The 14,223-nt window shown below is 42.4% G+C and overlaps 2 protein-coding genes across 2 annotated transcripts in view; both read right to left on the bottom strand.

Moving 5' to 3' along the window:
- LOC147435867 (tryptophan aminotransferase-related protein 3-like) overlaps positions 1-10,529 on the bottom strand; it is a 76,937-nt gene extending 66,408 nt beyond the window's left edge. The window contains exon 1 of the mRNA XM_086488786.1: positions 10,111-10,529. Within this exon, the coding sequence (XP_086344912.1) occupies positions 10,111-10,448 (338 nt within the window). The 5' untranslated portion in view covers positions 10,449-10,529. The remainder of the gene's footprint in view (positions 1-10,110) is intronic.
- On the bottom strand, positions 1,883-3,934 carry LOC147435868 (uncharacterized). Its single transcript, XM_086488816.1, has 2 exons — positions 2,836-3,934; positions 1,883-2,754 (listed from the first exon to the last, which is right to left on the bottom strand). The coding sequence occupies exons 1-2, from the start codon at positions 3,137-3,139 to the stop codon at positions 1,883-1,885; spliced, it is 1,176 nt and encodes a 391-aa protein (XP_086344942.1). The 5' UTR covers positions 3,140-3,934.
- Positions 10,530-14,223: the final 3,694 nt, after the last annotated feature.

Below are 14,223 nucleotides of genomic sequence, written 5' to 3'. Positions count from 1 at the left end.
AGAAAGTCCCAGGATATTAAAGCAGGAAAGGAAGTTGAGAGGGAGCAAGACATGATATCCGAGGATGCTATCCTTAAAGAGCAAGCTGAAATTTTAAGAGCATCCAACTCTCTTCTTTATGAAAAAGTCACGGGCCAAATGGTGGTGGATGTCTCCTTGTTTGGAGATACTAAGGCATATTTGGACATATTACCTCAAGACACAAGTATGCTTGTAAATCCCAACATTGAGCTTGGTGACACAGTGCTCTATATCTCTCTCAGGTGTGTTGCTTTGCTAATTATTATAATGTGCATGTGCATGACAGACAGGCACAAGGGGCTCATTGTGGCTTGTGTTTCCTTTTCCAGGTGTCTTATGAGGGATCTTTCAGAGGCTCTAGCTATGCAAATTGCCATACTTGACCCTCTAGTGACACAGTGCCTTTTCAATAAGCAAGGAACCCTTTCAAGTTTTTTTGATGATTTTAACATGCTGACCTGCAATTACATATTATACCCCTATGTTGAAGGGTAATTCGTAACTCCTTACATGTTATTTTTAACATTTTGTGGTATTCTTAGCTAATTTGTTTTTTATTTTGTAGAGGACATTGGAGTCTTATTATCTTCAATCTTTTGAAGAAAGATATTATATTTATGAATTCATTGTCAAGTATCCATGGGAAAAGTAAACTATAAGTATGAAGCATAATCTATGCTTGATGATGGCCCATTGTTTTCTATTAGTAGCTTTTTGATTCAATGTCTTCTTACAATGCTGCCAAACTTATTGTTGGTCACCTGAGTACCACAAACAAGGATTACACTACAATCAAAAAGTGTCTTTACAGACAGACTCAACATCTTGTGGATGGAGGGTGCTTGCAAATGCATGGAGATATCTTGAGTCAAGGTGCCGGATGACTACACTCACTGTAAGCGTGGTTCATATATTTATTTTAATGTTTTATGTATGTATGTCATGTCCTTTAGTTCCTTTTTCTATTTTTTTCAGTTGCATGACTATCCAGAGTCTTGGGTCACGTGGGTGAGAGAGAAGGCTGTTTCTATGGTTTTGGAAACCTCAATAAATCCAAATGATCCAAATTCTCCTTTGCCACCAAAGAAAGGTAGAGCCACCAAAAGTTTGGATGCAAAAAAAATGGATCAAAAGAAGAAAAGTCCTACAAAGATCCATACAAAGAAAAAGGATCATAAGAAGAGTCCTACCAAGGTGAAGAGTCCTACCAAGGGGAAGAGTCCCAAGAAGAAGATCCCTGCCAAGGGGAAGAGTCCTACCAAAAAGAAGATCCCTGCCAAGGGGAAGAGTCCCACTAAGAAGACTGCCAAGGGAAAGAGTCCCACTAAGAGCCCTGCAAAAAAAAGAGCAGATACAAAGGGCCATCCATTCCGCTCACCATTGAAATTCAAGGTTCAAAAACGTCGTACACTTAAGAACAATAAGGGGGAGACACCTAGCTCACCTTTCAAGCTACCATTTATGTTGTCAAAGAAAGCTGCCAAATCACCCAAGACAGACAATCCTAAGGAGCCCAAAGCACCAACCCCTGCCAAGTCACCACCACCACCAACTCCTGAACTTTCACCCCCTTCTGAACACAAAAGGAAAAGGGTCTCTGAGGATGCAGAATCCTCTCAAGCAAAAAGAAAAGTGGAATTTCATGATTGAATAGTCCACAAAAGCTATGTACACTTTTGTTCATTTTGTCCATATGAACATATATATATACCCTTTGGTGATTCATAATTTTGTACTTCAAATACTTAATGCAACTGTCGATTCTTAAATGTGTAGCATGATGTCATGTAAGTTTAAAACAACATAAGTAGAGAAAAGATAAATATATTTGCAAAATGATTACAATATTGAACTTGTTTTTTCAAGTCCTTGCAAGTGGCTCAAATACAACTCTTTTTAGGGGAAGGCATGTGATGCAAGAGGTTGAATTCTCCATCCTTGTGCTCACCACAATTTCATCCACTTTGAATCTATACTCGAGAGATGTTTCATCAAGAAACTCAAGAGATTCTCTAACATCATTTAGTCTCCAATTTGTTGTTACTATCAGGCTTCTATACTCGGTGTGTGGATGTACTGTGACCTTTAGTTCAAACTCTGGACAATTTTCCTCAGAGTCGAGAGGAACCCAGCTACCTAATTTGCTTCTCCATCTCCTATAGTCGTAGCCCAGAACTAATGATTGACGACATAGTTGATATGAGATAGACATAGAATTTGGGCTTACTCTACAACTAATATTGTCACCAATATGGAAAGTTTCTTTGGTGCTCCATCCGTCTCCAAGAACATTATCAAGTTCAGTCATAGAAAGTCTTCTATTAAGCCACATCGTCTTTGTCCTCTGCAAATCCATTGTTTTGAAACATGCCACAAAGACATGTATAGGCAAGAACCATTGAACTTTAATCCTTCTTGATATCCTGCCCGGAGACATAGCTTTAAGGATGTCTTCTTTGATCTTGGATTTGAAGCTTGATATAGTACATGCATCAGGAGCTTCCCAATCAAGTGAACTTATGGTGGGAACGGGTAACTGATGTAGTTCTCCATATGCACCTTCTCGTGATGGAACTTTGTATTCTGCAAAATAGACAAACAAATCCATTGTTTTGTAAAAGGAAGGTGGCTTGTCAGCATACATAGCATCTGCAATCCCTTTATGCATTGCTTTGAACGTCCCACTCAGACTCTCCACAGGCTGCCATTCCACAGCTGTTGAAGGAAATATATCTGGAATGGAATCAAAAAATGAGAAAAACAATGGGATAATGAAAAAAATTCACTGTATCAAATAGTTTTTTTTGTACTTACAGTAAGAATGCAGTGTGGGATATTCTTCCCAGTCTAACACCATATCCTTGGCCATGTACACATGTTGAACCTTAGCTAGCCAGCCATTGTCGGTCACTTTGAAAGCAAGAACACGACCTTTCCAATGGTTTTTTACTTTATCGCGTTTAGTTCTCTTCACTCTGTGTACACCTTTGCATGAAGGAAGCATTGTTACCCAATCATTCACACGAAAAGATATGGACTTCCAAAGACCATCCTCTCTAACGTTATGAAAGTCACAAGAAGTTATGTTATGTGAAGGGCGACGTGCAAAAGACGCCATGGAAACTCAGAGATTAGAGAAGAAAGAAAGTATAGACGAAAACTAGAGAAACTAAAACCTCTCACAAACTAGAGAGCGAGAAAGGTATACGTTTGAAAAAAGTAGGTGATTTGTCATTAATGCTCTTGTTTTGAGAGCCTTCTGACATAGATTTCGTATCTTTTGACAATGCTTTTGTGAAATATAAAATAGAATAAAAGACGAGACTTCATTGCTTTGAGCCGCAAATTTAATGAGCTCTCTCGCCGAAAGCACCTAAATATAGCAGTTTCAGCCTTGTGATCAAGACATTTAGCGGTTCTCCGTCAAAATAGGACCACCAAAACCCACAATAGAGGAGTCAAGAGCGCCATACTTTTGTATACGTGTCGAATAACTATTGGACTATTCCTTAATCCTTAGATTAACAAACAGCCCTTTTTGAGTCGTTTTTGGCCCTAATGGCAAAAAAAGTCAAAGAACACGTCACGTGATGCATCTCATTGGCAACTACTACCAGTCTAGTAAGATTTCAAGATTCAAGCACACACAACTTCAAAGCTAGAGCAAATCACAAACTATAATCTTTTGAAATACTGATATGATACAACATAGAAAAAAAGATATCTAAGCTATCACCCAATGAGCTTTCAAATCCTCAAAATAAGAACGATGTGACTCTTGAAAACGCACAAAACGAGTGGGCACAAATTTCCACGATAGAAACCCCTTTCAAGTAAAGTAGGGTTAAGGTATAAAAAACGCATTTCATATGAAAGAAACGCGTTTCTATGCAACGCTGCAAGGAATGGCAATGATGTCGTCCTTGAGCCCTCAATCCCCTTCCGTGTGACTATGTGAACCCAGAACCACCACCGGACAAGAGGTGAAACTCTAACAATCTTCGTCAATTCTTTTTATCGGCTGTTCAAAACCTTTGTCAAAGTACCATTCTTCTTGGTCTTCTTTTATGAGACCTCCTTTTCAAGCTCACTAGTTCCCATTCCAATCACTCGGTATTCACCATGAGGCACAATTAACGAGCTCTTTAGAATTCACGGATAGTCTTGCCTTTAGTTGTATGTATCAAAAATGTAAAAATGGCTATATTCCTTGTTGTCTCAAGCATCAAAGCTGCATACTTGTCTCGAACGTTCTCCTATTAGACTAAAGGAATCTTGATCTTTTTAGCTGATAGGAAAAATAATTCGAACTCATAAATTTTACTAGTTATAGTTTTCGTATGCAAAACTACATTCTTTCTAATTTCAACTTTCTTTTTTAAAGCAAGCATGGAGAAAGGAGTAAGGTTGAAATAGTTGTGTTCATTTTCCATCGATCTTTCTACATGATGATGTTGGCATGTTTTGTACATGCTATCTCAATATGCTTTAGAGTTCTGATGATTGTTGTTCTTGATTTTCTTTGAGTTTCTTGCTTGTTTTATTTTTTGCGTCATTTTTGTTTTATGAGTTGGAGGGATGGCCTCTCTCTTGATTTTGCTTGCGGTTTCACCCTCTCCCTTGGAGCTCTCCTTGCATGACCATTTTTTATTGAGCGTCTTCTTGTCATTCTACAATAGAAGACTGGTTCCCACAAGTGATGCTCTCATCTGCTCTTCCTTGTTTTGCATGTTTTGCTTGTGTCATTTCCATGAGATTTCGAGTTTCCACATTTTAAATTTTTTTCTTTTTCATTGGTTTTTTTCTCTTTTTATTTCGTTTTTATATAGGGTTGGAGAGTCATATCTAGAGCTTTTGCTCAAATCCCGTTTAGAGTGAGGGTTTTTTCGCTTTAGGGTTATGATAGGACACTTCTTAATGGTTCTAATTGGTTCCAACAAATTGGTTCCACTAATAAGGTGTCACGTGACACATCCAACCCTATGTGTCCGTGGACCAGCTACAGCATGATCAGGGCTCAGTCAGTCCAGTCAATCTAGATTTAGAAGTGATATGGCACTTTTGTGAGTCTATTCGTAGACCATGCATGCCCAGTCACTTAGTGTAGATGCATATCCTCTGGTTGCACGCAGCATGATCATAAGCATTCCCATCAAAATCCATCAGAATCAGTCAGGGGAATTTTCCAATGATTTTAGCATATTTTCCCTATTTTTGACATTTTTCACTTATTATTTTTAAGTGACTTTTGTTGGAAAGTAGGTAGGGCAATTTTGCTAAGTTTGTATATAAGCAAACTAGAGCTAGCACTATTTGGCAGAAGAGACAACAGGTGCCAAGCTCAACAGGCAACTTCTCATCAAGACCTTGGCGGTTTCCCCCACCAAGCAAGAAGAAACAGAACCTCCCCTAGTGTTTTTGACAAGCCATTGCCTGGCGTTTTTGCACCAACACACCATCGCCAAAAGATCACAACAAATAGAGTTTTTGCATTAGCATCCTTGCCAACAGAAAACCTCAGCCTAGTGTTTTTGGGAACTTCAGCCTCTAGCGTTTTTGGTCCCAATTTCAGCCCCTTTGCAAATTCAGCATTCAGCGTTTTTCATCAATAAAGACCATCAAGATTCAGCCCTAAAGAAGTAGCAGATTCAACCCGGAAAGACCATCAGTTTTCAGCCTAAAGAGACCTCAGTTTTTAGCCCTAAACCTGCAGATTTTCAGCGTCAAAGAACCACAGAAACAACCCCCAAAATCAACGTTTTTGACTGAGTCGCAGATTTCAGCCCATAGCGTTTTGGACAACAGTAGGAAGATTGCAGATTTCAACCCTTAGGTCGACTTCATCATCACCGTCGTCATCGTCGACATAGCCTAGACTTGCATCAGTCTCATGCATACCGTTTGTACCAGATTGTGCAATCATAAGTAGACCACTCTCCCCGACGAGAGTGGGGCCTTCGGAGGAGGGTTTTACGTCTCTGGTGCCATCTCTCTCTTCTCTCTCCATCTTTCAGTCTCATAAACTTGCACGCACAGTGTCCATTCACTTTGTTTGTGATCATAGCATTCTCTCATTAAGAACGGAAGGCTCTACCTTCCATAAGAACAAAAGGAACCTTGAGCACAGTTCGGAGCACTCATCTTGAGCAAAGCGCAAACATTCATTCCATTGCACCTAACATTGGTATCAGAGCTTTGGCAGTGTTCTGTATCACTCAAGGAAAGAACCACAAAAATCACAAGATTTTTTTTTGCTTGTTGCGGTCGCACGAACCCAAGTTCGCTTGGGCGTGTCGGTTCCTGATCGTGTTTTTGAAGAGTGACAGGAATCCCAAGAAAGAAGGGCTTGTCCAGCCTCCCCTTGTGTCTCTTTTCACTCATTGAGAGCGGACCGTGCACTTAACGGCCGGCCAATCGACATGAGGTAAGAAAAGCAACCTTGGTGTGAGCGCAAGGCCGCCAAGGGGTGCGCTCACGGAAAGGAGTAGAACTCGGATGAAGAGAAGATCCTTCTCAAACGCGATTTGCAAGCGAAAGAAAACCTCAAGACCCTCAAGAACCTCAAGAACCCAAGTTCCTCGTGAACTTAAGAACCCAAGACCACAAGAAAAACGACTTCAGAATGGTCATCACTCGAAGCGGAATGGATACTTCGCTTAGAGGTGATGAGCATGAGAGAGGCGAAGAAGAATTTTCCTCACCAGGAGGTTTTTCCGACCCTCCCCCTTGCCCATCTATATCAAGGATTGCACTAACTCCTATGGATGCTTTGGAGCTGATGTTTATGAAAAGGAACTTAGAACGCGAAGCAAGAAATGCAGAAAGAATAGCAGAAATGAATCGCAGACACGCAGAAATAAAAGCAGAAATGGATCACAGGCACGCAGAAGACAAAGCAGAAAGAAAGGCAAGACAAGAACAACGCGAGCGACACATACAAGACTCTTTTCTCTAGTGCCGGCACATATGCAAGAGATTCAGAAGACGGAGACTCTCTCAGTCTCTTCTTCTCCAAAGCATGACACACAGGATTTGCATGATTGTGAGCAGCATGATGATTTGAATGACAATGATTTGCATGATGATGATTTGATTGACAATGGTTTGGATGATAAAGACAAGCATGATGATTTGCATGATCAAGATGTGATTTCTCACGAGCATGATGATTTGCATGATCAAGATGTGATTTCTCACAAGCATGATGAGTTGCATGAAGATGATGTGATTGTTCACAAGGATGATGTGTTAGTGGATGCTTTTTCTAGCGAAGCTAACCTCGTTGTAGATTTGATCAATCACGAAAAATCGATCTTGGCTTTCGAGTCGAGGTCCAAAGAACCCCCACAGGACGATTCGATCATTCAAGAAGAAGCGATCTTGGCTCTCGAGCTTAGGTCCAAAGAACCCTCACAGGAAGTATTGTGTTCGCATGATTAGTACGCACGCATTGTACGAGTGTTTCATTCGTGATCGTTTCCTGTATTTTAGTCAGCGTCTTTATGTGACCCCTTTTCCTAGGCATGACATATTGTTCGTTGAGCACGTTTCACTCGTGAATGAGCACGAATGTAAGCGAATTGTTCATGAAAAGCTGAAAAGTATGCATTCAAGGAAGTCACATTCCATGTCTCTTCCTTGGCACGACACAGTTGTAGAAAGAGCACATGAAAGTACGAGCACCAAGCATGCGCATTTCCATTGTGTTTTGCCACAGTTGCTTGTTTTAGATCAGCACGACAAAATTCGATCTCATTGTTTGCGTGTGTGTGGTGAACGGCTTAACACTCCGTCTCTTTGTTCATCTACATTGCATGCACAGTCTTTCAGGAAGACAAGATTTTTTCCACTCACTTTACATGGAATAGGCATGTTCATGTTTTTGTGTTGGAAGTGGTTTCAGGAATTTTCAGCAATGGAGATTCTTGAAGGACTCTAGACAAAGCTGAAGCATTGAAGGAGCTACAGAAGACTTTGTGTCGCTTTCGACGCGACCCAAAGAAGCAAGCGTTGCAGACCTTTAAGAAGTTCAAGTACCGCACGACCCACACATTAGAGTGGGCCGGCGAAGAGTCCCTCCCAGGATTTCGGATGCTATTGGCGATCTCCCTCGACGCCTTAGAGTTCGGTACCAGTACCTGAATTTGAAAAGGAGGGGATGTCACGTGACACATCCAACCCTATGTGTCCGTGGACAAGCTACAGCATGATCAGGGTTCAGTCAGTCCAGTCAATCTAGATTTAGAAGTGATCTCGCACTTTTGTGAGTCTATTCGTAGACCGTGCATGCCCAATCACTTAGTGTAGATGCATATCCTCTGGTTGTACGTAGCATGATCATAAGCATTCCCATCAAAATCCATCAGAATCAGTCAGGGGAATTTTCCAGCGATTTTAGCATATTTCCTCTATTTTTGACATTTTTCACTTATTATTTTTAAGTGACTTTTGTTGGAAAGTAGATAGGGCAATTTTGCTAAGTTTGTATATAAGCAAACTAGAGCTAGCACTATTTGGCAGAAGAGACAACAAGAGCCAAGCTCAACAGGCAACTTCTCATCAAGACCTTGGCAGTTTCCCCCACCAAGCAAGAAGAAACAGAACCTCCCCTATCGTTTTTGACAAGCCATTGCCTGGCGTTTTTGCACCAGCACACCATCACCAGAAGATCCTAGCAGATAACGTTTTTGCATCAGCATCCTCACCAGCAGAAAACCTCAACCTAGCATTTTTGGGAACTTCAACCTCTAGCATTTTTTGGTCCCAATTTCAGCCCCTTTGCAGATTCAGCATTTAGCGTTTTTCATCAATAAAGACCATCAAGATTCAGCCCTAAAGAAGTAGCACATTCAGCCCAAAAAGACCATCAATTTTCAGCCTAAAGAGACCTCGGTTTTCAGCCCTAAACCTGCAGATTTTCAGCGTCAAAGAACCATAGAAACAGCCCCCAAAATCAACGTTTTTGGCTCAGTCGCAGATTTCAGCCCATAGCGTTTTGGACAACAATAAAAAGATTGCAGATTTCAGCCCTTAGGTCGACTTCGTCATCACCGTCGTCATCGTCGACATAGCCTAAACTTGCATCAATCTCATGCATACCGTTTGTACCAGATTGTGCAATCATAAGTAGACCACTCTCGTCGGCGAGAGTGGGGCCTTCGGAGGAGGGTTTTACAATGTCTCTAGTGTCGTATCTCTCTTCTCTCTCTATCTCTCACTCTCATAAACTTGCACGCACAGTGTCCATTCACTTTGTTTGTGATCATAGCATTCTCTCATTAAGAACGGAAGGCTCTACCTTCCATAAGAACGAAAGGAACCTTGAGCACAGTTCGGAGCACTCATCTTGAGCAAAGCGCAAACATTCATTCCGCTGCACCTAACATAAGGAGCTGAAGGAGTCCGAAATCACCAATCCCACTAGACATTTCAATGATCTTGTTAGAGCACTAAAAATGAGAAGTCGAAGGAGAGTAGCATGAGTACCACTTAAGGTTCCTATGCATTCCTTTCCAAAGAAATATATGATTCCACATGTAATTGTGATCTTGCCAAGTGACTCATCCTCTTGTAGGGCTGATCAACCAAGTAAAAGGGCTTTTGTTGATTATCAATAATGACACGCAGCCCAACTATGATGTACATGTGCCTGGTCACCATATCATAAGATTTTGCTGAAAAGAAGCTTGTTCTAGCTTCTCCTTGCAATCTAAAGGTAAAGGTAAGGCCACAGCTTTTACCTTCTTCGCCACAATCTTGTACTTAGGCTCTGCCATCAGTACCAGGTCCTTCATTGACATTAAATACCCCCTATAGAGAAAACAAGCCCCTGTTGTTTATGAGAACCAATGTTCTCAAAAAGCTGGGGTTTAGTGTATTTTAACCGGCTAACATTACCGAAAATCCAACCTTGTGTAGAAGAAAACCGGAAAAATTTTAGTCTAAATATTGGCAAACGCTTCAAATTTTGACCTTGAGACTGGAAGTGTGCCCTTGTTTTTTTCTCTTAAGAAAAATGATTTTAGCAAGAACTATGTGAAGGTACCATCAAACGTAGTTAAAAGCGAGAACATGTTGAAGAGCTCAGACCTGTGCACAATAGCTTGGCAGTTAGGAACAACATGCTCGCAGTGAGAGCCAGTAAAGCAGTCCTCGCAAATGCAGGACACAGCATCATGTGCGCCTTGGAAGAACATCTCTGCATACACAACACCACGGCCAGAACAATTGAAAGACTCCGCAAACTCTGCTTCGACAGATGCAGTCCTTGTCCATGAGTCTTTGCTGTGAATAGAGGTCTCAGATACTGCTGGCCCCACATTAAAGTATACCCTGCTTGCCCACCATGCAAGCACAGCCAGATTGAAGGCTAGAGAGGCGCCCAGGAGAGGGGAGGTGGAAGTGGAAGAGGGCTGCCTCTGCACCATTGTCACCGTGTACGTAGATCTCTAAACGCCTGCCATGAAAAGGAAAATGGTAAGTCTATCTCAGCATTGGGTAATTGCTAATCACACGAGCCAATTTTTTACTTCGTTAGCATAGGAGGCAATTTCAAATCCCTGGCCTCTCCTTAACCCACGTGGCTCCTTTTAAAAAAAAAAAAAACCAGCGATGAAAAGCTTTAAAAAAAACTACACCGTTAAAAGCTACCAAGTGAATAAAATAAAAAAGCAGTATGCCCGCATAGCAACAAGTCGGACATAACTAGAAAGAGTATCGAAGATCTTTCAAACCTTAGTAATATTTCGCAGATCATCAAGTTGGAGAGTACTTCGGATGCTTGCCAACGTGATGAGCACTCCCAAAGCTCAGATATTTCGTACGATCAACCCATGGCAGAGGTATGTTCCACTAGTGCTACTGAAGCAGAAGATATCAGATTTCAATTGATGATCAGTTGGTCTAATTTGTAGTCGAATCACCAAAACTCATTGCCTTTGGTGGCCCGTTCAGCACATTCGTTTGTTGATGCTATCGGTTGAAGCGAAGGATACACAAAAAGCTGGCGCTAAGCTTATGATGGATGTTATCTTGAAGTAATTAAGCCAGGGTCTTCAGTGCTAGCTGCTTGCGCTTTTAGCAGAGAGTGTGAGGGGATTAGTGACAGACAGCTCAATGTCGAGGGAAAGGCATTGGAGAATATTGCCACGAGTGCAAGCCATGGTCTGATGAGCCGTTGGCAGGGCCTGCAAGTCACATATGAGGAGGTATAGGGTAGGCATAAGGGTGGAGCAATTAGAGGAAGACTATTGCCAATAAAGGTAGCAGTTAGTGCAAGTGATCGCACCCAAAAAGCAGCCAAATCACCTGACACCCTTGCATCTTTATTGCTGTCACTCTCTGTGTTTTAGATCATCCACACTGATGCTTGCTGCAGATCTTACACGAAAGGAGCATCCAAGGACCCCTTTCGGCAGTAGCCAAGAGGAACCTTAGTCTCAGTCAGATTTTAGCCAGCTCCATTCCCAGGAGGAGCCCCCCCCCAGAGGGCAATTGTCAGAGCCTAGAATTGACCATTTGATTAGAGTCATACTGTGCAGAATGTCGACTCTTGGAGCGCACTGATCCCGAAATATACGGAACAGCAGAAGGGCCAGGAATCTCTACGCTGTTTTCAGCAGATGCAAGGTGAGGGCATCTCTCCGGATGAAATCACCTATGCTTTGGTCTTAAAGGCTATCTTGACAGTAAAGAATCTCTCTATGTTCGTACCCTCACAAAAGCACAAACAGACCATGCGGGCATTCTCTTCGAGATGTCCTCTATTGGAACACGTTGATTGCATAGTACTGCCAGCATGGACGTGGCAAGGAAGCTCTGGACTGTTTCCAGGAGCTGCAAAGTGAGGGTTTCTCACTAGAAGAACTATCTTGGAGTCCTCATGCAGACAAATATGCAAGGACTTTCTCCAAATGCATTCACCCATGCTTTCGCGTGGAAGGCACGTGGCCTTACGCCAAGATCTGTATTTTTAGTCCATCATTCCTAGCCTCTCACATCGGGTGCGCATTCCAGCCGTTGGTATCCATCAACAATCCCCCATTGAGAAGGATTCAAAGCTGCATCAAATCTATCCGGAAGGTGCTTCATATCTAAGAGTTGCCGCAGGGACATTCCCCATTTGAGTTGTTATTAGAGTTTTCCATGCTCTGTAGATCCTCCCATCAATGGAGTTAGAGAAGTGGCAGGTATTGTGTTAGCTTTGCACTTTAATGCAAGGACAACAACTTGTCAAGCTACCTTCTTTGATACATCAGCAGAGGAATTCTATGAGTATGACCATGTGGATCTTTGCATGGTCGACTTTCAGAGCAGATTTTGGTCGGTATAAAAAAGGGATGCTTTCCTAGCGTTTTTAGACAAAGAAGGGGCGTTAGAATGAGTAGCTACCCAACATTTTTTCACTGGCTCGCTCGCGTTGTGCTGGCTACTGCAGATAAGCCTAGTGTTTTTTCTTTGAATTAGCCTATTCTCTCAGCCTGTAGCAGATCAGCTAGTGATCTCAGTTTTCAGCCCATTACCCGTCAACGGAACAACTCCTAACTGCCTTCGCAATCATTCCCCGTTGCAGTCTGGTGCTTCGTTAGCCCGTTGGGCTTCTCCTCAGCCATTTCCTCACCGACATCGATTGTCGATTTGTTGTCCATCATCGGCAATGCCAAGATCTGCATTTTGAGGCCTTCATTCCTCTCGCATCGGGTGCGCATTCCAGCCATCGGTGGCCCATTTGAGTTGTTATTAGAGTTTTCCATGCTCTGTAGATCCTCCCATCAATGGAGTTAGAGAGTGGCAGGTATTGTGTTAGCTTTGCACTTCAATGCAAGGACAGCAACTTGTCAAGCTACCTTCTCTGATACATTAGCAGAGGAATTCCGTGAGTATGACCATGTGGATCTTTGCATGGTCAACTTTCGGAGCAGATTTCGACTGGTATAAAAAAGGGATGCTTTCCTAGCGTTTTTAGACAAAGAAGGGGCGTTACAATCAATAGCTACCCAGCATTTTTTCACCGGCTCGCTCGCATTGTGCTGGCTACTGCAGATAAGCCTTGCTGCTTGGCAATCACAGCATATTAGCCTAGTGTTTTTCTTCGAATTAACCTATTCTCTCAGCCTGTAGCAGATCAGCCAGTGATCTAAGTTTTCAGCCCATTCCCCATCGACGGAACGGCTTGTAACTGCCTTCGCAATCATTCCGTTGCGGTCCGGTGCTTCGTTAGCCCGTTGGAATTCTCCTCGGCCATTTCCTCACCGACATCGATTGCTCGATTTGCTGTCCATCATCGGCAACGCCAAGATCTGCATTTTGAGTCCTTCATTCCTCTCGCATCAGGTGCACATTCCAACCATCCGTGGCCATCGGCAATTCCCCATCAAGATAGATTCAAAGGTGCATCAAATCCGCCCGGGAGTTGCTTCATATCAAAGAGTCCCCACCGCGGAGACATTCCCCATTTGAGTTATTAGAGTTTTCCATGATCTGCAAATCCTCCCATCATTGTAGCAGAGCGTCACAATTTGCAGCAGTTCGTTGCATGTCATCGCTTGGAATGTGATGAGATTTCCAGCCAAGGGCTATTGAGAGGAGATATTGTGCTTGGCAGTTCTTCGGTCGATATGTATGCCAAATGTGGTGCGCTTGAGAAAGAAAAAAAAACTGCTTGAGGAGCTTCTTCCTGGAAATTTGCCTCTTGGAGTTCACTAAATATTGTAATTCGTCTTTTTATTCCAATGTTCTTCATGCATCTCATTCAAACCTCTGACAACCCTAACTCTCGTGTTTCATTGCAAACAGATCAAGAGAAGCTTGGCCACATCTCCTCTACATTTGCAACAGTGACATATTCCAGCGTGCGGTGAGTAAGAAGTGCCACATTCTAGTCTTGAACACTGAGAACACAGTAAAAAGAACACACCAAAAATTGTATGTTGCCGTGGGAATGGCACGTTCCCTCGTATTATAAAAATTGCGGAGAACTGTGTTGTCATAATAATCAATATCTAATTCTCCTAAATGATTTTCTCATATTAAACTGATCATTTAATGTGGGGAAGTGCCAGGGGAGAAAAGGCTAGAATATTGGTTAAGCTAGTAGACCGGCCACAGTAGGGATCCAAAGGAGGGAAAATAGGGATCCAAAGGGGGGGCCATCTGCAAAAGATCCATGTGCAACAATGGGCTAAAAAGACCCTAAGGTTCAGC

Source organism: Adiantum capillus-veneris, chromosome 18 (genome assembly GCF_014529385.1).
Source record: "Adiantum capillus-veneris isolate H3 chromosome 18, ASM1452938v2, whole genome shotgun sequence".
In the NCBI taxonomy this organism is placed as follows: Eukaryota; Viridiplantae; Streptophyta; class Polypodiopsida; order Polypodiales; family Pteridaceae; genus Adiantum; species Adiantum capillus-veneris.
Note: the sequence above shows the minus strand (reverse complement) of the source record. Positions and strands in the feature narration are given on the sequence as shown.